We start from the raw sequence: 25,945 nt of genomic DNA on the forward strand, positions 1-25,945 counted from the left end.
TGTGAGCACGAGCCAATACATACCTGCAGTCACCTGCATGCAAAGTAGACACACAGTTTCAGAAACCAAGATGTGTTCTTTAATAGGGAGGCTGGCTAAAAACAGTGCCAAAAGTAAGGAAAAATATTAAAGTTGCACAAATGAAGGAATTTAACAAGAGGGTGCTTAGTAACGTTTTCCAAGACTGGTTTTAAGGGAATTTCTAATCAAACCTTAACCTGCCGCCTTCAGTAGTTACAAGCCTCGTTGAAGTAAGTAGGCCAACATCCACAGTAACAAAATGTTTGTGTGCTACAAACATATATGTGATTTTGTAAAAATTGCCAATTTTAAGTAAGGCACTTAATCTGATTTGCCTGTCAGTGGGAACACAAAACCAGTGAAGCGTATAGATCAAAGGGACAGAAAAATGAAGTGCATCAGGAAAAGTGATAAGGAACTAAGCAAAACAAAGTAGCTTTCTTTTTTCACTTTACATTTCACATTCTTGCTGCTACATTTTTTTCTGCTACAAACTGTCACCTTCTGCTTCCTCAGCTAATATTTTAGATTTGTTTTGCATGTCAAAACGGTGCAAGCTACCACAATCACTAGCACCCCATTTCGTGACCATCTTATACCCAACATGTATCTTAAAACACCATTTGTGTAAGTGTTAACGCAGTAGCTTTACAGCCCACTGCTACCAAGGTGAGAAAGAATTCAAGGAGAAAATAAATAAAATGGTTTAATTTATTTGTTGCTCACAATATAAGAAGGTGGCATAAGTTCCCTCACACAGAATTTCAGTCAAATGCAGCCACATTGTTAGCTAATTATATTTTTTTGCCTGCCATTTTGACTCAATTAGAAGGCATTTATGAATCTGCATGAAAGCAAAATGAGGACACAGTGCTCAGATGTATTGTTCTGCTTCTTCACCCATTACTAAGGAAGTGACTCAATAATTATATTCAATTTAAGAAAATGCTTTGAGAGGAAATGTTTTGTAACAAATTTTAAAAGTACTACTTCGGTTATGAAGCTATTTAGTCTTTAAATATTAAATGAGAAACTTTATTTTGTGCTATTGTCTATTTCTGTTTCTTTTTAAAGGTTTCAGTTTTCAATTTCATTTGTAACAAACCTGACAGCTAAGACAAAACACAGTTTACCGCAGTGAACTTGCATGCAGTTATTCCATGACTGACTCCCACCTAGTATCACCATATTACATGGGATGCCATTACAGCTCTGGCTCCTGGGCGATGTAAATACAATGTGACTGCGTGATAGAGTGTGAAGGGTATGATGTGGGAAGTGTCAAGACTTTAGTGATACCAACTGTATCATAAAAGAGCTGTGATTTAACTTCTTCCAGCAGAACAAAGTTCACCAATATAATAATGCAGTTACTATCCATATGAAGCGGTAAATCCCTTGATACTGAAATAACACTTATTTTAGAGTAAAACAAGACAGTTACCACAATAATCTAACACAACAGGGAATGACACATACTGCAGCCACTTGAAAGTGGCACGGCAATGTTATTTAAGGACCACACTTGGCAAGAACCAAAAGCTGGCCCATTTTTTTCAGTTCCTGGCTATAATTTTGAAGCCACCTTCTTGTAACTGCACAGACTAAAAAACCTGGGTCTTTTTGATTGCTGCTGGATTATCTTCAGGACATCTCTGATCCAGACTTTAGACCTCTTCAAGAGAGAGACTTTAAGTTCAGGATGCTCAGAGTGGTGCTTGATGAACCACAGCTATCCAAGCGAGTCCGCTCTGAGTAGCTGCCTGCAGCACGTCAGGGTCTTCTAGGTCGATGGGACAATCTGACAATCCTGCCACTCTTTTGAACTATCAAACCGAAGTTCCAGCCCCAGAGAGAAACACCAACTCAGGACAGAGGCGACTGAACTGTAGTAACATCTCCAACAGCAGCGTGTCTCAAACCTGGTCACACTCAGGCACTGTGCAAGACTGACTCAAAGGGAATAGGCTGTCTGGTGAAGGGGCAGCACCGCTCTTGTAAGCACTTGATGATGTCCTTGAAGGCTTTCCATCCATCCAGACTGCACTGAGTTTGTGGGATTAGGCACGACTGCAGTCTGAGGCCTTCCTGCAGCAATGGCCAGAGGTATTTTTTCAAGCACATGCTTCAGGTGGCATGGCTGATGCTCATTTCCTTCAGAGACATGCTTCTTTCCCCTTCCCAGAAAAAAAAGTGACACTTCTTGCAATGTGCATAAGCTGCAACTTTCACTAAACCCAGATCTCCCACGTAACACAGCTGAAATATATCCTCTTGTAGTATGGAGTGACAGGTGGTGACAAAAAGACTGGTTTCTCTGACTAACGTGTACCTAGTCAAATATTAATGAGCCAGCACACAGAAGCATGAAGTATTCTTTTGTTTTTCATTAAGTGCATAGATTAAAGAGATGTTATTTTACTGTAATGCACAGAATTATGTCATTTCAGCTTAGAGTAATTGTTAATCACATCAAATTGAAATGATCCTTGGTTTTGTTTTAAAGAGCATAGAAGAACAAGAAGTAGAGGAAAAACAGAAGTAGAAATGGAATATGAGACTATAGTGAAAGTGAGTGAAACATTCCCCTTTTTATCTAGTAATGCTAATGTTGTTTTCCTTTTACATGTCAAAACTAAGTCAGGAGCGTCCACGATTTACTGCCTGGTGGTTCTTCTGAAATCTTTGAGAATTACTATCTGCTAGCTGCATAACATAAGCTGCCACTGACCATTGCATCCTTTTTTATCCCGTGAAAGCAATGTGGCTTATTCAAATCATTCCCCACCCCATTGTCTCCCTGCTTGTTTTATTTATTGCTGCTTTTGCCCCACCTCAGTGCAGCGGTCAGGGACTGTGTAAAAGCATGATTATACAAGCTTTCTTTCCACAGCCCTTTGGGTCATCAGAATATCCTTTGTTCTCTGCTCACAGTAGCTGCAGTACTCTCAGATCAGAAAACCAGGCACTATGAAATGTCTCTTTGAAGGGGTAAAGAAGGTTGATGAGGGGAGGATGTGGGGGTAGGAATTGAGAGCATCTGACTGTAGAGGTCTGAGATGGGGAAAGGTGTTGAAGGTAGGAATTCTGGGTGTGTCTAAAGATTAAGCTTACCAAGCAGATAAATTAAGGATTTGTCATCTGGGACACCAGAGTATGGGATAAAGAAAGGTTTAACCAGGGCATCAAGCAAGAGGGAAAAATGGGGGACAAAGAGAAAGAATTTATGAAAGTGAATCAGTAAAAATGGATTAGTCAAGCCTAAAGGGGAAGCTTAGAGGTAAAGGAGTGAGTTTTTCAGGGAGGAGGAAGGGAACAGCAGACAACTGGGGAAAGGCAGGCAAAGCCTGGAAGATGAAAGTATGTTAAAGTAAAAGAGGTTTTATCACTGCTTACAGAAGGGCTGATGATTAGAACATGCTGATAGAAAGAACCATTATTTCAGGGGTATCTCTGCTATCAGCAGACACAATTATGTATAAGCAAACTTCCTGAAACCTCCCGTAAATACAGTCATGCCAGGAGATCTTGAGTTTTCACTACCCAGGGGGTAGCAATAAGCCACACACCTTTGTCACTGAATCAGTGAATCCTGCTTGCTTTGTATTTTTATTTAATATTTCACCTTCTGCTGCTTTCTTCTGGAATGCTTTAGTATGCTTTGCTTGTCTTTGAGGAGAGAACCGCCGTGGCTTCTCGGTGAGGACTGAATTTGGTAACAAAACCTGCCTGTCTGCTGCAGTTACCTGGTTGCAAAGGACTTTGGTTAATTGCCAGGCAGGCAGTGTTTGCTTTTCAGCGTCCTCGGGCTCAACTCACACATGTGTGCGGGAGTAAAAGGAGCCTTCTCAAGAGAGCTGCAGCTCCTCCTTGCTATGGAACATCCTTCTGTGGCTTTTCACCATCCTGCAGAAGGTCTTACCAGTTGTTCTGTAATTCATAGTCCCTCCTAATGACGACCAAGGCTCAGATTTGGGGACTGCTCCTCTTCTAGTCTGTGTGGTGCCGGTACCAGTGTTAGCAGTGATTCACCTTCAGCAGCGCTGAAGGCGCACACTTGCTGTGAGCACTCAGCATTGCTGTGCTGGTTCCTTGTGCTTTCCCCCGTGAGTTGCTTTATCAACCTGTCTAGGGTTTTATGTTTGTTATTTTTTTAAGTACTTAGCATGTGTACTTCTGTGGACATGTACTGGCAAGAAAGAAGGAACCAACTCTGTACATTTGATCTGTGCCTTGCACGAGACAAATTGACTTCTGTACTTTACTGCAAGGTAAATGCTACATAAGTTTGCCTGATAAAGCGTGACTATAACTTGATTTGTCAGGCTTTTTTGCTGTGAATCACCTGTCTCTGCCCACATGGACACGAACATATTCTTCATGTATCTATACATATCATTACATGCTTATAGTTTATTTAAATGTTTTTATCGTTGCAAAATAAGTGATCGTTTTTTCAAACACTTGTTAAAAATAACACAATTCTAAATATAATTTAATTATCATTGTGGTAAGGTGAAAGATTGAAACTGCTAGGCAGGGCCTGGATTTCATGAATGTTGTTCTCCTGTTGGACACAAGGGAGGCAACTAAAAGTGTACATTTCCTGAGCAAAGTACTTGCGAAGGAAGAAGGTGCCAACATATTCATTATGGGCTCTAGACAGTATTCAGAAGAGTGACTTACTGAAGATGGCAAAATTAAGTTGGCAGTTGCTCGCTAGGGAACTGGGATTTCTTTGTTGTTTGTGTGTAAGTGTCACGAGAATATTGATTTCTCTTCCTGAGGGATGTTTGGTCTTCCTTTCTTGAAAAGCAGGAGGATAGGAATAGAGCTGGGCTGCCTTGAAACAACTCAGTGAACATTAAAAAAAAGCAGAAGTACTTGTTTAAATTCTGTTCTCATCATACATCACATTTTAAACTATTCAAGGCCAACCTCATATCACCTGCCTGGGTCAAATTAGGTTATCTTGGGACGATGGCAGGGACCTGGGCAAATCCAGTTGCTCCTGCAGTTAGAAGGAAACTCTCTATTCTCTGAGAAGAAGAATAGAACATATGGCATGGAGCTCATAGGGCAAATTATTTCGCAACCTGCTCATCCTGAAGGCTAGTATTTCTACAAACTATTAGTGTAGACCAGGGGTCCTCAAACTACGGCCCGCGGGCTGGATACAGCCCCCCAGGGTCCTCAATCTGGCCCCCAGTATTTACAGAACCCCCCGCCGGGGCTTGGGGGGGAACCAAGCAGCCGCAGATGACTGCCTGCCACTGCATCCGTGTGCCGGCCCCCTGTGTAAAACGTTTGAGGACCCCTGGCGTAGACAGTAGCTGATCTGTGGTCCTTACTGGGTTATTTATATTAGTACACTTAGAAGTGCCTGTTTGGATCAGTTTTGTTCCACAGGGTGTTACGTAGGTCAGTGAGATCTCAGTGTGGTATTTGCACCCTTAAAATGGTCCTTTCTGCTGAAAATTCTGCAGGTTCAGTTTTCAAAGCAGAGATTGGGTTTCAGGATTCAGTATTCCTGATAGGATTGACGGCCTTGGCAGCAATTAAATCTTTCTCTGTTCTTTTAGTAATACACCTTATACCACACAGCTTGGATGCTGCTGGAGTTGATGTGTGATAGATATATGAGCCTGTAATGCAAAGTAGCATGGAAATTGTAGAAGCTCCTGGGAACGATAACTCACTGTCACTCTTTTTCTCGGGGGACCATTGTAATTCTGAGCAGGTGCTCATGCTCTCCATGACATAATGGAATAAATTCTGCAGTACCTTCTTCCCAGTTCCACGACAGTGTTAATGTCTCCTTTTGGCCTGGAATACCCTTCATTCCCATTTGTATTCAGACAGGCACTACTGTGGCTCCCATTTGAAAATACTAATTGGTTGAAAATTAATTCAGTTTTTTAAATTATTACTTAACTTTTTACTTTTTAAGATTTTGGGGGTTGGTTTTGTTGGGTTTTTTTAAGACTGGGCTTAATTTCTTGTAATATCAGTTGCCATTTAATGGTTGTGTCTCCCTCATAAGTAGATTTAGTTCTGTGATATAAACCATGTTTGAGGATTTTACATAGGCCAAGATCCTCTCTATTGGCTGCTGCAGGAATTGGTACAGTGTGAAAAAGCAGTAAGCCTGCCCGCAGGTCCAGATCTTTTACGTGACGTAGGTACCTGTTTTTCCACCCAATCACCAGTAAAGCAGAGAGTACATACTGTAAATATGAATGTTGCCGGCTAAGGATTGATGTATCCTGTGCCCTGCTGTATTCATTTTTGCAAATTTTTCTGGGCACATAAGTAAGCTTCACCACCCAGTCTTCCCAGTGTGGTCATCTGTTACAGGTGCCCACCATGACAATGTCCATTTTCATGTCCAATTCCCTCATTACCCAGAGACTTTCAGCAGGTCCCTCTCTTACAATATGCTGGTGGCCAGAAAAAGAATAAAGATGTCTGACGAGTATCTCAGCAAAGACCTTCTTTGTACCTGTCCTCCCTGAATGAGCTGTGTCTTTTGTATATTTCAGTAATATGATTTTTTCTACAAAATCTGTGTTTACACCAATGAGGTCATGATTTTGATTTACTTAAAAATAATCATATGCTTTCCCTTTTTCCACTGTGTTGTGAGTACGTGAATCCACAAGCATATAGACATGTCTTAAGAGGATTGATTCGGTATTCACCCTTGTGTCTCTCCTATAACCATTTATTAATATTATGAGGAGCACTTTTTTAATAAACATGCATATAATAGAGAACATTTTTAGTGTCTTTTAAAAGAGTCACATATCAAGTGCAGGATACTGACATCAGGAAATCTCACAGTGGATAGGCTGAACGTTAAAGGGGCCGTCTTTTTTTTGTGCACAGAAGTGTAAGCCGCTATTGTCTGAGGCGAAAAAGAGCTGTATTACACACAGAAAGTTGGCTGCCCAATGCTCTGCCTTTTCTTATTTAAAAGCACAATTCAGCGCAGGATACAGGAGGCGGTAAGGTGGAACAGCTCTGTACCTGCTGGTATAGCATGCAGGGAAGACTGACAGCAAGCTGCTGCCGTTTGCCTGACTTTAAAGAAGCATCACTCTCAGGTATGATTACCTCCGTCAGGCATGCTTTTCAACGCAGAGTATTGCAGCTGCTTTCTTTCTAATTCCTATGGCAGGAAGACACCATTCCCATGATCTGTTTGAATCATCTGAATGTTACATTTGACTCTTCATTCATGCTGCAGGTGTAGAGGATTTGGGAAAAAACCCACCTATCAATTCATGGCTGCACTTTTTAAAATAATTCCACTTCACTTCCCATCATCAGTGCCACTGAGGAAAGCGGCTGCAGGCAGCAGCCGTGACTGATGTGGCAGTCCATGCTGTGTGCCTCTGACAGATGCCAGCATGAGCCATCTATAATGGTACAAATGCCAAATTGTCGTTTCAGTGTATCAGTGAAGCAAAATATGACCAGACAAGAGAAATTCAGTTGTCCTAAGGTCTGTTCTGCAAAGACAGCAAGGCTTAAAAGAGTGGGTTGAAGCCTTCTCTGAGAGCCTAGGGCCATAACAGCAGGAGAGAGAGAGAAACTAAGAATGGTGTCTTCCTCTGATGTATAGACCAGATGTTCCTCTGCAACCAGCCTCCCCCTAACTTCTAAAGAAGTAACTATTTAAAATTTCCCATCCACATTTACCTTGCATTTGGAAATGATCCCGTTGCAGAATCTTCTTAATCAGCTATCCTTCGGGTTATATATGTTGCTGTCCTTCTTTTGCATTAATCACTGGAGTTCTTTTCTTTTTTGTCTGAAAACAGTCATACCGTTCGACCGGAAAATGAATGCACTGAAAATGCAATACTGCAAATTAAACACGTGGATAACAGCTTGTAGCTCCAGTAGTCTGTGTTAACATGTGACAAGACAGAATAGTAAACTGAGGGAGTTCTCCTGTGAATTCCGTGCCCCCATTATCTCTCCTTCTTTATCCGAAGGGCTGAGGAAACCTTTTTTGTTAGCCAAGACAGCTTGGTGCTTTGGCTTAATTTTCATTGCATAATTTTAAATACAGATCGTGTCTACAGTGCTGCAATTAATGGATAGCCTAAAGACTTATTATTTCAAACTAATTGATATGTAAGAAAGTTTAAATAACATCAGTGATAAGAAATTTTTAGGAATAACTTCTGTAACTAACTGAGAATAATCTTTTTGCTGTTATGTAGAGTAGCAGATGACTTAATTATTCACTCACCATCACTAAATTTAATGCCTGTCTGTATTTCTATAGTTCTAAACACATTTCCATGAGATGGGGGAAAGATGATGACATTTTATAGTCATTGTATTGTCATTCTAAAAGGGTTTTTTTGCAAGTTAATAATCTCATTTCTGATACTTGTCTACCATCATTTGGAATACTCCCAAATTCAAGATAAACGTCTCTTATCCTCAACAAAAATGTGTACTCTACACATATTTTAAATAGAGCTTTAAACCAAGCAGCCAATGTTTTTAAAGTATTCTTTTGCTTCTTCAAATAACTTGATCACTTATGAAAGGCTTTTATTTTTCTAGTGTTCATTGAACTTATCTTCAACTAGATCGTGATCAGAATTGGCATCAGAGAATACACTGTAAAGTTGTAAGAACTCTCAAAAATTTTTTAATGTTTTTGGAAGATGTCAAGTACCAAAGTAATAATAAAACACTGACAGAGCATTAAAAAGATAAGTTCTTATAATGGAAAGAGGTTTTGTTTTACTGCCAGTTGTGGGTTTTTTTCTTACTAAGGTTTTGCATGGTACCAAACTTTTCAAAGATAGAAGCTACCAATAGTGATACACATAAATGAAATCAGATTAAAAACAAATAGGAGCTCTAAGGAGATCTTATTATACATTTTGATGGCATGCTTCTCAGTGGAAAAAAAAACAAAGGACTTGGTGAAGTTCCATGAGTTCATCTCTGGTGAACTAACAATGAACTGCATTGACTTCAGAAGCAGAGAAGCTGGGGACCAAATCCAGCACACGCTGATGTCAGCAGAAGAGCTCACTCTTCCTATAGTAGGCTTGAGATCTGGAGGGAGGCCCCAGTGTGACATCCACCTGCTGTGGCCCACTGAGACCAGTGAGGAAAGGAAATACCAAAGGAACTGATTCTCTAAGTAGTTTTAAGTTGTAGTATCCCTTATTTTCCTGTCTCTGCTGGCTTCTAGGGAATTTGCATCTCCCTTTTCCTGGCAACAGGAAGGTCTGACCACAAAAGTCAGCAGTGCTATTGGCAGTATCTTTAAGAGGTCTGTTCAAGAGGACTTTAAGATGTTCCACTGCACGGCAAGATGAAAAGCATGCTATGGTGCAGACTTGCAATGTGCAAGCACTGTGACACACACATTTTCTATCACCATAGCTCACTGGATGTATTCCACTGTGCTAGGGAAGAGTTGACCTCAGCATCTGTGCTGGCTGTTGGACTGCAGCATGATCAGGGTAGTAGTCCTTCACCCATAATAAGTATTAAGAGGGCAAAACACCTTCAGCTGTTTCCCTTTTTCATGGAGCTCAGGTGCTCAACAGAAACCCAGAAACCTGTTTGTGGTCAGGTCTGGACACGAGAATGGCATCTGACCCCCTCTGTGGAAATCTGTTATCCTAGCTGTCTGTTGAAGCAGGCTTGGATTTTAAGCAGCAGCATCCTGTTTCCTAGACTCTTCCGTGCTGTGCTGTTTCCTTTAAATCGCTAAGACAAGACAGTTGAGAACCCTGAACCTCCCAAACATGATTTTTGCACGTCTCCATTTTGAGTCAGATTACCTTCAGACCTCTGTTGGGGAAGGAGTCTGCGCTTCATGTTATTTTGTGCCAGTAGTTCCATCATTTGACCTGGTTAGTTTGTGCCTGTACTTACATGGTTGTCAGTACTGTAGATCCAAAACCCATCAAAGTCAATCCCTGTCATCTTGTAAACTTCAGCAAGCTTTGGGTATGCCCTTTAGCAGGCATGAGTTCAAGCTGCTCGGCGTAGCAGTGGGACGGGCTTTGCCCTGTTTATCCAGCTTTATGAAGTTACCTTATATGTCAGTTTTTGCATCGCAGGATGCTTGCTGGACGTCACTGAAATAAAGGTTTCTGCATGGTTCATTTAAACTTGATGGATAATTAGAGTTGCCTGAGTTTGCAGTAGTCAGTGCTAATATGACCTTTGGAAAAGATGTTTAAATAAAAAACAACTGAACTGAAATATTAATCCCTTGAACTTAATCATGAGGATGGCTCCATTAACCTCTCATTGCATAGTGCTGCTTAATCCAGTAATAATAGTACAGACAAGAAGAGAAGGTTTTTATCCTTTTAAGTTCATTCTAGTATTAGGAAGTAAAAACCTTCAGGCTATTTTTAATTAGGTTGAACCTCTGGGCGGTGCCGCTTTTACATTAAGCTATAAAGTTTTTAAGAGTTACAGTTAAAATTCCACACTAATTTTGCTTCTCAAGTAAAAAAAAAATAAATAAGTGTGTTGTGTAATGCAGCATGAAACAATGAGAAGTGGTAGATATATGGATCAAATAATGGTGGAAGTAGAGAAATTAAAGATACTATATATAAACACAGAGCAGCCATAAACAGTATTAGACTCTGTATCCTTAGTAAAAATGATTCATCTTCATTTGATGTTCATAATTACATAGTATATACATATTATACCAATATATAAATCTAAATAGAGTCCCAACTTTTTGTCGTTGTTAAACTCGGCCTCAAAACTTTCCTGACACTTGGAAGTACAAAGGCCAAAATACTGAACCATCATTTCTGGAAGATGGAAAATGAGGGACAGTAGTTCTGTCCCTGCTGTTAAACTTCTGCCAGGTTCTAAATAGATTTCTTTTTTGTTAGCTTGTTATGTTAGAAAATAATGGGTCAGACTAAATTGCTTCATCATTTGGGGAGAAAGCACGTCTCTGCTAGTAGTAAAGAGGAAGCCAGATTCATGTTGGGGCGAGCCCAGAGGAGGCCACAGAGATAATCAGCGGGCTGGAGCACCTCTCCTATGGGGACAGGCTGGGAGAGTTGGGGTGGTTCACCTGGAGAAGCGAAGGCTCCGGGCAGACCCTCTGGCAGCTTCCAGTACCTGAAGGGACCCTCAGGAAAGCTGGAGAGGGACTTTTGACAAGGGGCATGTAGTGATAGGACAAGGGGTGACGGCTTTAAGCTGAACAAGTGTAGATTTAGATTAGATATTAGGAAGAAATTCTTTACTGTGAGGGCGGCGAGGCACCAGCACAGGCTGCCCAGAGAAGCTGTGGCTGCCCCATCCCTGGCAGCGTTCAGGGCCAGGCTGGATGGGGCTGGGAGCAGCCGGGGCTGGTGGCAGGTGTCCCTGCCCGTGGCAGTGGGGTGGGAGCTAGATGATCTTTAAGGTCCCTTCCAACCCAAACCATTCTGTGATTCACGTTGTTAATGAGTTAGGAAATATTTTGGAATAGCCTTCGCTGTTACAAGGGATTACAGAACTGCAACTACTTGAAAAGATTTTCAAAGAAACTTCTAAGGCTTTGATCTTTATTCATGGCGTCCTTGCTTTCTAGTCTAAAAACATTCATTTTTAACAGGATATTAACAGAAGGACTGACTGCTCAGTAATTTTCCAAGCAGACTTTTCAGTGAAGCTCCATCCTGCAGAGGCTTTCTGATGTGAAGAGATATAGTCAGTGCAAGGTAAACTTCAAAGTGCAGCGTAAGGCTTTATCAGTGTGATTATTTTTTGAACTAATGATGGCTTACTTCTAAACCTCTCTGCAGTTCCCTGACAATTATGAATGACGTGGAAATTATAGTGAGCATGTACCTTAAGAAACATGCTGTCTCAAGATCGGCAGACCCCTGTGTATGTTAGGAGCTCTTACTACTCACAACAGGCTTGAGAGTCTGGGCTGAGTAGGAAGGGCAGAGCAGGGCATTGCAGTGAAAGGAGGTGCCAGACTTAATCGTAGCGTGACTCTGTTCCTTTTCCATTGGGTAGCACAGTGATGCCACTAGAGAGAGACACAGGAAAATAGATTATTTATTTCCTTTTCTTTGTCGTATTTGAGAAGAAATCTCTGCTCGGCGGGAATTCTCTGCAGTACTGATGGGACCTGTTAGAGATGTCCTGCCGAGACTCAGACACAGGCAACACTATATCTATTAGCAAGGTGGATGTGAAAGACTGAAAAACACATTGTTAAACTGTATTCAGAGCTCAGTTTAGGCAAGAATCCAAAAGCTGTGCTGTGGGTTTCACCACATGTTTTTCAGATCTGTACTTCATCAGCTCCCAAGTCCTCACACAGGAGGCCTTCAGCACCTGATGCTTTCTTTTCTTGTCTCTCTCCTCTTTCAAAAATAGCCAGAATCTCTCGCTCTGTGGGACACCACCACTTTTAGGGAAAAACACACTGTACATAAAGTGGCCCTGCAGATTCCAGGGTCCCCTGGAGACATCCTGCTTGGCTGTCATGGTGCTGCACAGCTCTCAGAGCCCTGTGTTCTCCGGCCCTCCCGGGATTTGAAATATTTCTGGAATATACTGTTGCTGTTATAACCTCAAGATGTCATTTAAAAGGAGTTTCCAAGGGACTGTTACGACCTCTTGAGCTGAGAATTACAATACTGCTACTCTTCCAAGGCCTGTGCTGTTGGACAGTCAGCTGCCTGTTTACAGGGTGCCCTGGAGGCATTGTGGAAGTAGCAAAAAAATTACTTGTTAGAAGGTAATAGATGCCCTGATTTGTTGTTGTTTGTTTTGAAGACCTTACCCAAAATATGGACAGTGCTTTATAAAAGGACTAATTAAAAAGCTGTATTTGAGCTGTGTCGCTACATTTACTTATCCTGGATCCACCCCAATAAACTAAGGGCAGTATGTGATGGTAGTTGAGACTTTCTGCATTTATTGCATTGAAACTGAGCAGATTCTTTTGCTTACAGCGAAGCTAACTTATTCCAGTGATAATGAAAAAGAGCAGAATCTAGCCTTAAAATGTTATACATGCACATAGAGAAGGGATTTTTCTCCCATTCATACTAGCTCAAATTATCTTTATTCGTATGCATAATGAGATGCATAGGTCACATATTTATGGAGTCATCAAAAAAAGCTTGACAGCTTGAGAAAGCATTTTATCCACAAAAAGGAAACAATTACACGAAATAGTTATCAGAAAGAAGAGTGATTCCAAGTATACAGCTTACAAGGCACAGAACAAGCTTTGCATGAGAATAAACTGCTGTACTTTTGAAGAAATGGGAAACAAAATTTAATTGTGAAGAAAACCCTCCCATAGAGGATTTAAAGCTCTCTCTTTAAAGAAAATGCAAGAGATCTGAAATTGCTACTAACAATACAACTGCCAGCAGGAAAAGATCACCAGTTTAGGCTTTAGCTCTAAGGAGCTTCTCCAACTCAAAAGTTTCCAGCAAAGGTAATATATAATACATGTATAACCTGGGCAACACTGATGGGCATCTTATCACTCAAACATTTCTTTTTTAATTAGCTCTTGGAATAGGTGTTGGTTTACTATACAGAAAGGAGTTTCTTTATGAGAGTGTTAAAATTGTAGGAGCCCAGGTCCCAGGTTTCTTCACAGTCCCATTGGTTTAATTGAGTTTGCAGTTAATAAAGGTGGAGACGCAGACTGATGAAGGCCCTGAGGTTACAGGCTAATGCCTTGAGACAGCAGATATTAGAGGACTCATTTATATGGGGACTTGCACATTAGGGAGACATGAGCAAATCGCTTGTGCTTTGATAGGAAAAGACACAAAGCTGAAACTTGGAAGATAACAGGGGAAGTCAAAGGGGGAATATATGAATTGGGGAAGATAACACAGTGTAAGGTTTCTAGACTCCTTGACCTGTGAAATGCTTCAGGTGTTACAGCGAGGCTCTTTTCAAGACCGTCTTGGGACAGTTTTTGAAGGAGCCTATCTGGACGGTGCACCCTGTTGACATGGGAAGGCAGGGGTGGAACTAATGGATCAGTCAAAAATACATCTACTCCTGAGCAAGTGCTCCTGGGCTCAGGAAAAGCACAGAGACCTTGCGGGGCAGGAGGGTCAGCTTGGTGTGTTAGACCTTGTGCGAAGGACTAGGGGAGCTTCATCTGGCAGAAGAAGGGTGTGGTGTGGGGCTGGCAGAGAGAAAGTCCTGGGTTTGGTGTCCCTTGTGTCTCTCATGGTCTCAAAAGTAACCATTATTTGAAAACGTGGTGATGGGCATGGACCAAGACTGAGATGTCCTTGTCTGAGGGCAGGAGTCATTAACGGGAGCTTTCCAGTCGATGTAAAGCCATATCCTGCACTGGCTGTTATTTACCTAGTGCAGTGCCGTTCCTTGTGCCGTTTCTGATAATGAGTGCCCTTAGGTTTTCTTTAATGATTCCACTCTCCTGCATCTTTTGAGATAAAACCTCAGCTACCTGAATAGTTTCGTTTCATGCTTAGCTATGTTGTCCTTGAGTAGCTATGTTAAGCCTAAATTTTAACAAGGTGGCACGTTCCTTGCTTGCAGTCACTGAGAGAAAAAGATAAAGAGAGTATTTAGGTGCTCTCTGCACACGTAGAGTTGTTAACTCCTTTCCCAGGCCTGGATAAACGGCTTCCCCAGAATGTGCATTTCCCAGTCACCATCTTCTGCGGCCCCCTGTAGCATGCGGCGTGCTGCAGAGGGACTGCAGCCACGAGGCATGAGGACAACTAAGCAATGGTTACTCCTTTGCTTTCCCAGCAGAAATCTGCTTAGTGGAGGGAATAACGTGGTCCTTCAGAAGAAACTCCTACTGTTTCCAATTAAACAAACATTGCTGCCTATAAATCACTTGATCCCTGAGCTCTGTTCCTCAATTTCACTCCCTGTTATCGAGCCTCCATCTGCTTTTAACAATTCTTGCTGCTCATATGTCTTTTAATGCTGTATCCCTCCAGAATGGCTTTCTAATTAAGTAAGCTCTGAAAATGAGAGGCAGCAGAACAGCAGCTTGCTTGCTGTCTGTACCCTTAATCTGGGAGTCCTATGTGCTATTTTGGAAGCTAAATTGAGGTCGCTGACATTATGCATATTTGTTGTCTGATGCAGTCTTAAAAGCCCCGAATCCTCTATTCAAACTTATCTTTAGGCACATGGGTCAAACATTTGAGGGAAGAAAAATAAGTATTTGGAGCTTCAGCAGATTTAGAGAAACAAGGGAGGAGTGAGAAAGGGGCCACGATCTCAGACCAGTATTTCTGCTGCAATTTGCTGTCACTGACTAGCAAAAAGATCAGTGTTGCTGGTGTTAACAAAACAAACATTTCCAATGACATGTGAAAAGGAAAATGGGAGCTTTACTAAATAGAAATATCCTCTAGAGGTTGCAGTCCCCTTTTTGTTAAGGATCATGGAGTGACCAGTTATTGCCTCTTGTCAAAATACATTCTGCTGAAATTGCACAGAAGCAATTAATGCAGTTGAGTTTCTCATCAGTAAAACAAAAAGAACAGGTACTGTTTATGTGGAGTTAAATATTATACTGCATGTGGGTAGTGCTACAGTAATTATGGATACAATTTAGTATCATATTTCAACTGGTGAATAAACACAATAACCAAATACCAAAAAATAAAAAAAAAAGTAATTATTTTGATATTTTGCTGCCCTCTGCCTCAAGGGAAAATAATGCAACTCAAAAATTTCTCACATTTATAATCAGAATTCAAAAATTCTGAATATCTTTTTAAAAATTGAGAATAAAGGGTTTACTGTTGGAAACATCAGAGATTGTTGGGAGATACCAAACTGTTTAGTCCTCAGAGTGCATTTTTTTACCTGGATTGTTGAGCAAGGATATTTGGATTATTTTTCATTCATAATTCACTGCATCATTCAGTGAAAGAAAGAGTGTGATCAGGGAAACAAAGTATTTATGAATAATGCAAAATATGATAGATTTAAAAGGAGAGAGAAAATAAACACAAAACTCCAAAACTGGCCTTACAGAAAACTTGCAAGTGGAATGGAAAATCTGTTACTTAAAAGAGTTTATTTGGAGTTATATCAAATTTTTGCAGTGGAATAACTTTATCAAAACAAATATGGCCAGAGTTAATGATTTTTTATTCAAAAAAGTTGCATTTTGGTGGGGCTTGTTCACCCAGATGTCTAAGTAGTTGTATTTCATACATAACTTTCTCAAAATATTTTTGCCTGAAGATTAATTGTTTAAATGCTTTTTAAGTAGTGACTTTTCTGTTATTTTTGAGTTGAAAATATGTTTCAAAAAAACATGTGAACTGGCACGATTCCCAGTCTATGTGGAAGTGGGTTGATTTTGCATCAGATGCCGCTGGCATGGGATCTTACATCAGGAGAATGATGCTACGAGGTCACACCGCTGTGCAGACCAAGCATGCAGTATCTCAAGCTGTATGGGGAAGGAAAAGAGGGGAAAATTGTTTGGAAAACACTTTCGTTACTAACTTCCGAAATGCCACTTCTAAGGTACAATGGGAAAGAGCAGCAGTGTTCACATTAACAGCTTCAAAGGTGTTGCTCTGGCAGGAAGGGAGATGGGTTGGACATGGTTTCCCCCCCAATTTCCCTTTCCCTTGAGCTGCCAAAGTGAGGGGGGGGGAGGTCAGATGGAAGCGGTGCTGCGTATCAGCCGCTGTGTATCCACCTCTTGTCTTCAAGCTCTCCTGGTAACTTGTGCTGGCAGCACATTGCGTTTTTCATGTGATCGTTTTATTTTTGTTCTTGGTAGAAACATAAGTTCATTAGATCACATTGCAAGTATGCAAAAGTCTACAGGGGCTTGATCAGGATAGTCTGAACCCACAGTTTCTGCTTCTGTAATTATTGATCACAGTTACTGTTTTTAATGTTCTGGTCACTATTTTAATACTATGTTTATTTTGGTAGTTTTAATAATAACAGCTAGGTATAACTGCTATAAATAATTTTAATAATACTGTCCATTTCCTTTTCTGAGGGAAAAAAAAATGTTCCTTGCTTTAAGCTGAACAACCATGTTCATTTTGCCCTCGCACATTCCAAGGAAGGGTTGCTGAGGCCTTTCTCTGAATGATGACCCTTTTTGGAAAGCAATTGTAGCCAAGGATGCCAAGGAGCCCTTTTAATTAAAAGAAAATGTGAGCTGATCAGCTGGACAGCTGGCTGGCTGCCAGGAGCTCTGCTCAGCAAGGCATGGGCTTACTCATGTATTTCTGTCCCTACAGCTAGGGGCTGTGTTGGTTGTAGTCATGGTTCAAAGGATACGGTGGTGTTCATCCAGGGCACGAGAGTGCATGAGCCAAGCCCCGCCGTCACCCACACCGCCTAAACAGCTGGCTGAAGTCAGAGGGGCTTCCCTGTGGAAACCCTTGTGGGGTGTAGCTGACAGGGTAGGACAGTCGCAACCAAAGCCTTGCCATATCTACTGTTGTTTTGAGCAGGACAAGTTGGTGGCCCAGTGGTCCACAGCCTGTTCCAAGCCTGCGCTGGTGGATGTCTAGTTTGATATGCAATCATATAAATGGAATGGAGGAGAGTCTTTGAAACTAGAGGCAGCTGAGGATAATAATACTGATACGGATTTTGTAAGGCTTATGCGAGTATCAGCTGATGTTTTTAAACTAGTACTATTGGGGAAAAAAAAAAAAAAAAAAAAAAGGTAAGTATACAGAAACATAAATTCAAGAGTTAGAGCTTCTGGCCACAGCCAGCAAGAGTGCCTGATGCATTCATCTGTCCCCAGGGACCCCACTGCCAACACTTGGTGATGGCTCCAAATTCTGAAGTATTAACTCATTGCCTGTAAGTAAAGTACATGGGAGTGTGATTTACCTGAACAAGAAATAATGTGTCCAACCCCTTGTGGGATGCTAAAGCCACATGGAGATGACATTAAGTAATTTTTGTTGGGGGTTGAAGAGGGGACAGAGCATCTGTAAGAGGGCAGATGGTGAGAGAACAGCAGGAAGAAGGTTGTTATGTGTTAAGGGGAAGAGTGGTCCAGACAATGATCTGCCTGTCTAACCATCAGTCTCGTTTTTCCCCCTTTGGCTGGCGCCAAAATCCTAGAGGCAATTGTAGGTCACCTTGTTTAGTAGCTAGAGAGCAGAGCGGTCAGGGTAGGTGGACTTGTGATGGGAAGCAACTCAAGGGGACAGCAAACTGAACAGTAAGGCCACATTGGGCTGGAGTCTGGTGGGGTGCTTGTTGTGCAGAGAGGTTTTTACTTACACACACACACTGACATGGCACCTTGTCGTGCCATCAGCGAGTGAAATAGAAGACATACATGACTACTGCTACTAGTGGGAGCGCAGCTTTCCATTAGGAATGAACCGTAATGTCCCTGTAAATCCACAGGACATGGTTATCATCATCTAATAGAAGGACACGGAGGCTTTTAAAAGGAAAACGACTGGGTTGTTTGACCCAGCTGGCTTTAACAGGCAACTTGTTTCTTTAACCTTGACCCACAGCTGTTTGCCAGTGTTTTGCCCAGGGCTGGTTGTTTAAGGAGAAACACAGCCAACGCACTGTGAGACCGTTGTGGGTCTGCAAGCCCCACGCTGGTGAAGAAGACTTCAGTGAGGGGTTGGGTCTGGCAGTGCTGTGGCTGTGCTGCACCCAGGCTCGCCTGTTGTGCTCATCAGTGTAGATGGAGTCTTGTGTGATCGCTCGGGGGTCAGGGAATGGGCTCTGAGGTGCTTGTCTGAAGCTGAGCAAGGGGAAGGACTGGCAGTGCCTTTGAAATCAAAAAGAAAACTAGTTTTTACACACAGTTGCAGTTTTAATCAACCTTCCTTGTCTACTGCCTGCTCCTTCTCAACTATCTTCAACCTTCTCATGATTAGACATCTATATAGACTGTCTCTGGGGACACTGATGAGAGAGAGGTCGCTCCAGACTCAAGTCTTTTCTGTTAAACGCTTGACTTAGGGGGGGATTATCCACTGGAGGCGCTTCCGGAGGTGAATATTAGGCGCATTTGCTATCTAACAACATGCTTATAGTTGCACTGGGTTCATGTAATGTTCAGTTTCTGAGGGATTTCAAATATTTCTATTGCTCTTAAACCTAAATAAGCAAATCAAGGTTCTGAAGGAAGTTGAGAGTCAGGAGACTTCCTCTGACTTTTGATTTTTATATACCTCCTTCTATACCTGAGGTGTCCAAAATTTACAGATTCAGTAAATCCATGTATGACAACGAGGTGGGGAAATGCAGCAGCCCATCTCTGGCTCAGACACTGCTGTAGAAAGAAATTCATGCTCTTTTATAAAGCTTTCTCTTCCAGTGCCCTGGAGCCTTCCCTATGATTCTGAGATTTATAAAAAATACTGTACGCAGAGCTGCTTCTCCCTGCAGGAACCTTTAACTGGCTTTGTGGGGTGTTCAGGCACTGCTGCGGATCTGCATCAGCAGCCCAGAGCCTGGCTGCAGCAAATGCTCCTGGGCCAGAAAAGACGGTGGCACTTGGCGTGCATGGTGCACAGCGCTTGGAGCCCGCCGGCGTGCCCTGCCTCTGCCGCCGCTGCTGGCTCAGACTAACCCAAGGAATGTTCTGCCCCACACTGGGCATAAATCTAACATAAATCACCCTCTAACAGTGATAGCATCTTTGGGTAATTGTCATAAATAAACAGAAGGACTCACCCTCCCCTCCCTCCCTCCTGTTTGTTTAAGCAGCACGGCAGCACGGGTATTCAGCAGTGAACTGTAGCCACAAGCATGATTGCACCATGGTGTTAGACCTTTTACCTAGAACATAATTTTGGATTTGCAATATGGCCTACATGAGTGCCATGCTGCCATCGCTCGGAAGCAGAGACCGGTGCAGAGGTGGCCTCTCGGTGACTCAGTGGAGCCCTGGGGCTGCAGGGCCCGGCGGTAAGCTGGGCAGTGAGGCATGATCAGCATCCTTTGTGGCTTGTTCTGCCAGCCGTGCTACACACTGTGCCTCTGGTAACACATGTGCCCTTGGCAGTGTTAGCAAACTGGAGGCAAAAGGAGGATCCCTTCAAAAATTTGTATCTAGACATAGCCAGAAAACAATGAAAATCAGGAAAAAAAGAAGGGTACCACATGAAGGAAGGGTGTTATGGTAGTGGTTGTCTCACAGCTGATACAAATAGATACTTTAGAGGCAGGGTGTATTCAGTGGAAGTGTTTGTGCCTCAGACCCGGTGTTTATCAGCACTCTGACACCAAGGTGAGAAACTGTGGCCAGAACAGCAGGAAAATTGCCAGAAACGAGGCAGGAAAGGAGCTTTAGCAAGGGAACCAAAACGAAAAAGCCAGATCTTAGATCTTGAGAAAGAAAAGCTGCAAAATCTGTCTAATTAAGGAATGTAGAACTAGACCAGGTGAGCTAAGGACGTTGATTTGCACATCAGGAGAAAGGAGAAGAGGCCTCACAAAAATAAAGTCAGAGATGCAGGATGAAAACCAGGACAGAAGCATGGGGAATGGGAGTGGCAGGGCTCAGAGGGAGGGGTAGTGGTAAAGTCACATGCTGTGGACAGGTCAAGGATGGTAAGACTAGTATAGGTCCTAATGTTCAAGTGAAAATTTGTATTACCTGTTGAGAGCTATTGCAGTGGGGTGAAGGAGACTTGAAACTAGATAGGACAGGCTCAAGCACAGAGCTGAAGGATCAGAATTCATAGCACCTTCATGCATCCTGGAAAAAAATAGAGCTCAAAATACAATGCCTAAGAAACTATTGCAAAACTGCTGCAGCTACAGTTAGCAGAACTGACTCCCTCTTTTTAAGAAGGTGGGTGGATGGATGGTTGGATGGATGGAGGACAAACAGAGCGCGTTTGGCTTTGGAACTCACCCTTTTGCTTCCTGCTGTGCTTATATTGGTTATGATGAAAAAATTGGCTTTGTCTTCAGTTGAAACCTTCATACGCATTAATGTTTTTTAAATAATGGATCATGCAGATCCTAATATGGGCACTAAAAACAAAGGCTATACAAATAAATACTGGGAAAGGACCCACAGCTTCCTGAAGACTGATAGCCAGATTTCTTTCTGCATGCCTTTTGCATCCTGTTGATGATGTGACACTTTTTCCCCAGTAATGTCCAAGACACATACTGCATTAATCAGATAATGTAACTTTCCATGATCTAGCCCTAAGAAATGTAATTTAACTTCTTTACCCTCCCTCTTTGACTCCCTTTGACAACTGACTTTTTCCTAGTGGTTTCTCCAACCCAAGAAATCTGGCAAAAGTTATTATATTGTTCTCCAGAGCAGTGTTTGTGGTGTGATTAATGTGTGATTAGCTAACTGAAGCTTAATAAAAGCCTTGCTCTTTCAAAGGCTTATCTGTGATCCATACTGCACTTCAGTCAGGTCATGTGAAAGCCAGTGGGAGTATGGACACGAATACAGTTAAATCCACATATATTTTAAGGATTTGGGTACCTGAGGATGGTACCCAAACCCGGCCTTATGCGCAAATGACTGCACGTTCCTTCAGCTTTGCAATGACTGCATGGAAATCGATAGGCATATTGGATGTGTGGCACTAATATGAAAAAGGAAGTAGTATATTCTTGAATCGTGTGAAAATGTGTTATTAATTTCCCCCCTACCTCGTGTGGTTTGTTCCCCATACGGCAGCACTGGTCGCATTAGATACCCCAGAAGACAGCTTGTCTCTTTTGTTGTAGTTGCAGGTGGAACTTGATCAGGAGTATCAAGACAAATTCAAAAGACTGCCTTTGGAAATTCTGGAGTTTGTACAGGAAGCCATGAAAGGGAAAATCAGCGAAGACGGAGACCACAGTTCTGCCCCCTCTTCCCTGGCATCTGACAGTGGAAAATCAAATCATAAACCTCTGCAAAGTGAAGAGGAATTGGAAGAAGATAATCCAGAAAAAGTGTTTGATACTACTTTTTAACTGCCCAAGAAACAATCAGTGCGCCAGGGCGCACCGCTCCCCAGCTGCCCGTCTCCGCTGTCCCAATGCGAGCTGCCACTGAAGCGCTTCGGGAGGCAGGAGGAATCTGCATTCAAGTGCACATTTCCCAAAAGGAACATTTTATAAAAAGTATTGTGCAAAGGTCTTCATTCTCATTCTTCATCTTATTATTATTCTAAAGCTTAGTGCAGTTGTAATGGAAAAATTAATACATTAACCATCCTCTCCTCTTTTTTTTTTTTTTTTTTTGGCCAATTTACAATGGGTAATTTTCTGCCCATGTTCATTGTTAAGAATGTTTAATGAAGACCAGTGCATTGTTCAGAGACAAATGTGTGCAGATTTCCTTTTGAAGTGCCAGTGCAAAGTGCTCCAAACTAATACAGATCCTACAGAATATTACAACAGTACTTAATCATATTTGTTTCCTTCTTTATAACTGCACCTTGACAGCTGTACCATCATTTTACATTTGCACTGAAACATTTAATCCTTTTTAGCTTTGCAAGCACTGGTGGCTTGCTTTCTTGATATGTTTATCACATGGAAAGAAATATATTTGCTGCTGAAAATTCTTGGAACTGTGGGGACAAGGGGAAAACAAAGAGAAGAACTGCCCGGAGATTGTCAGTGTCTGTGTACATCTGCGTTTGTTAAACTGTGTGAGTGCATATATGTTTGTATATATATATATATATATAGCTATATGTGCACACACATCCGTCTATATACACACACGGCATGTTTCTGTTTGAAGTCGGCATGGTCTCTTGGCCAAATGAAATGTTTCAGGGATACATGAGTAGAGAGAATCTTTACGAAAGCTAACATTGGGGTTATACTGCTATAAAATAGTCATTGAGTCATAAAATTCTTTTTGTGGTGTTAGTGTTGTAAATCAAAGTAGTTTTAGAATATAAATTTGATATATATTTTGCAGACTCAAAAGTATTGATTTTAAGTATCATATTTTAAGCTTATTGAATTTGATAGGATTATGAAATGTTTAGGACTACAGTATTTGAAATCTAACAGAATCTTCCATTATTTTTAAGACCGAGGTTCAGTTTTACTAAGGTCTGAAACTTAAAAGCAAAATATAAAAACCTGATCACTGTTATTTAAAAATGTATAGTAATCCGTTTAACTGACTTCTTAAAATAAGAACAATCAGAGTTAGTGTACTGTATGATATGCATGAGAGAAGTAACAGCACATTTTGAGGGATTTATATCAACGACAGAGAGACTTTGTGTGAAAGTCAGGATATTTAAAAAGGTGAAGAAATGCTATTCTCTGGATTCCCATACTAACAGAAATAGGAATAATGAAGAATTATGGACCGATTCTTATTTGTACCCAAGCCAATGCCTAATGCTAAAGGCCTTTCCCTCAGCGGTGTGGTGAAGAGGCATCTTAGGGCAAAGGACAAACTAGCTCCAAAGACACAGATTTGCATCGAGAGGCTTGATCCTGCAAACTCACATTTTCTTGCACACCACTGGGCTCACTGCAGCTGTTTTGGGGAATAACGTTCACATACATGTTTGCAAGATCGGGGCCTTACTTTATCTTAAATGCAATCGGCGAAAGCAGTCAATTACATAGAGAGGCGTTTTAATACATCGTAACAGTTCGGTTACTTTACTTCCATTCCCTCAGGATTTTAGTACTTTGAAGTAACTTATTTTATTTAAATTTAAGCAATAAAATAGAAATCAAGCTCAAGTTTTCAGTTAAATAATGGTGTGTGTGTATATATATATAAGTTCAAATCTTGGAAAACAAACAGTATTTTGATGTTTCTTTTTTAACCTTAGAGCAGAAAAAAAGAGAAATTGCACATTGTTTGGAGATCGTATTTTGGATTAAACTGTTCTGGTTTATGATGATGAAATTAGTGAACATGAAATTAAAAAATCCTACTTTCATCTTAATGCTAGGAAAGGTGAATCCTCTGTTAATCCTTGTTTTGCACTTTGAAATCAGTCTTAATCACTTACTGAAAATGTAGAGAGTCAAGATGTAATGCTGCATTTTATAAAGTAAAAATGACATATTGTCTAAATTATTAAACGAATAAACTTATAGCAGTGTTCACAATAAAACTGCAGACTATTGCATTATAGAAACCATTGTACAGTGCAGGCTTTTCGGTAAAATCTTAGCTCCTTTGAATTTCAGTGGTACATTCCTGTGGACTTCAGCGGAGCCAGGACTTCACCACAGTCTTCAAAGAAACTTGGGCAAATACCAATTAATATTTTATTTATAGTTACAAATAAATAAATATAACGATTGGATTAAATATACTATCAGCTGTAGTCATTTTACAGTCCGTTTGTATTTGACCATTTCCTGTACTCACATTTTTTTATATCTGTACAGTGCCACTTTCTGCAGGTGTAAGGTAGTGTGTAATACTGTACATCTGGCATTGTTAAAACTATTTCGGTGAAACAGATATCATTTACTATTGGTATTACTTGAACTAGAGTAAGATAATGAAAAAAGGGTCTTTATGATGTGCAAGTCTTGTGCCTTTTATGTATTAGCCTTGTTCCGTGTTGAATGTGTGGAAATGCTGTATTGTGGAATTTCTGCTGTATAGAATAGAGCTGTCTATATTAAACTAGGTCGTGCACTTCAGATATCTTTACACTACTGAAAATAGCTTGGGTTTGGCAGTATAAACAGAATTTTAAAAATTCTAACGGAGGCCAGACATTTTAGATTTAACATGTTCATAATTATGTTAATTAATGCTCATGTATTAGCTAGTCACTGAAAAATAACTAAAGGGACATCATTGCTTGCCTTTCTTTGAAATCAGTGTTGCTCTTGTACATTGTATTAATAGTATCTGTGATTGATTAGTCCTTGATGATTTGCTTTCAAAGTAGGATGAAATATTTCAGTTAACATGTACATATTTTTTGGTTCCTCGATCTATGAGTGTTTCAGAGGCATAATTCACATTTTTGTAAAAATTCTATGCAATTTTGTGGCATGATGTTTCTTCCACTTGTAATTTTATGTGCTTACATTACAGATCCAAAGGACAAATAAAAATTTCTTAACACAAGATGGTTGTTTGCTCTGTTCATTTGATTTGAGGTTGAAGCTCTCAAGAGCTTCTTTCGGCTCAGGAGACCTTACTGACCTCGGAGACCTCACCCTGACCCCTTTGCTCCTGGGATGGGCAGTGCCTCAAGAAGTCAGTGAAGTTTCCCTGCAGGCTGTTGTGTTCACCGCTATGAGAACAAGAAATTGCACATGCCCAGGTGTCTGTCCCCTGCCCCTCCCAGGAAAATGTGCATTTGCTGGTGTGCTGAAACAATGGGAAACAAAAAGGGTGCACAGCAGACCATGAACTGGTAAGAAAATTTATCGGTTTACACGACAGGCTTTTGTAGAACAGCTATTGCATGATTTTCAGCCATACCGGTAAACGGCCTTGACAAATTATAGCAGACTTACTTCTCTCCCACTGCCCCAGCTGCTTCACTAATCAGCTATGCAGTTACATATGTGCTGTGAAATGTACCTTTGCCGCAGCCTTCCACTGAGAGCACTGGAAAATAAATCTATTCCTTTGGCTTTTGACTTTCCTTTCCCTTTTTAATTTACAATGTAAAAAATCATCTCTGGGAGAAGAGATAAGCAGGTATATTAATCCAGTGTACTAAGGGATATACCTATTAAAATAAATACTCTCCAAGGCAGCTAAAGTCAAATTATTCACTAGAAATGGTGTGGGGAAATGGGGTCTGATGAGGGGGATGGACACGGCACGGGGTAAAAGCAGGCAAGGAAGGGAGGAACAGAGTTTGAAGCCGAGCCCATGAATTTGACAGAGAGGAGTAAGGCTAGGAGAGAAACAGGCAGGGAGAAGCAAAGCAAAGAAAAATGGGTCCATTTCCTTCCCAGAGGAGGGGCAGCA

At 41.2% G+C, this 25,945-nt stretch overlaps 1 protein-coding gene across 4 annotated transcripts in view; it reads left to right on the top strand.

Annotated features, from left to right (window-relative positions):
• Positions 1-25,087, top strand: part of PLCB1 (phospholipase C beta 1) — a 401,169-nt gene extending 376,082 nt beyond the window's left edge. The window contains exons 32-33 of one of the 4 annotated variants that reach the window (XM_055725799.1): positions 2,528-2,592; positions 21,751-21,886. In XM_055725799.1, the coding sequence (XP_055581774.1) occupies positions 2,528-2,566 (39 nt within the window). In that variant the 3' untranslated portion in view covers positions 2,567-2,592; positions 21,751-21,886. Of the gene's footprint in view, positions 1-2,527; positions 2,593-21,750 lie in introns of all 4 variants that reach the window. The other 3 variants (XM_055725800.1, XM_055725798.1, XM_055725796.1) reach the window with 3 other exon arrangements.
• The last annotated feature ends 858 nt before the right edge of the window (positions 25,088-25,945 follow it).

Source organism: Falco cherrug, chromosome 13 (genome assembly GCF_023634085.1).
Source record: "Falco cherrug isolate bFalChe1 chromosome 13, bFalChe1.pri, whole genome shotgun sequence".
NCBI classification, from domain to species: domain Eukaryota; kingdom Metazoa; phylum Chordata; class Aves; order Falconiformes; family Falconidae; genus Falco; species Falco cherrug.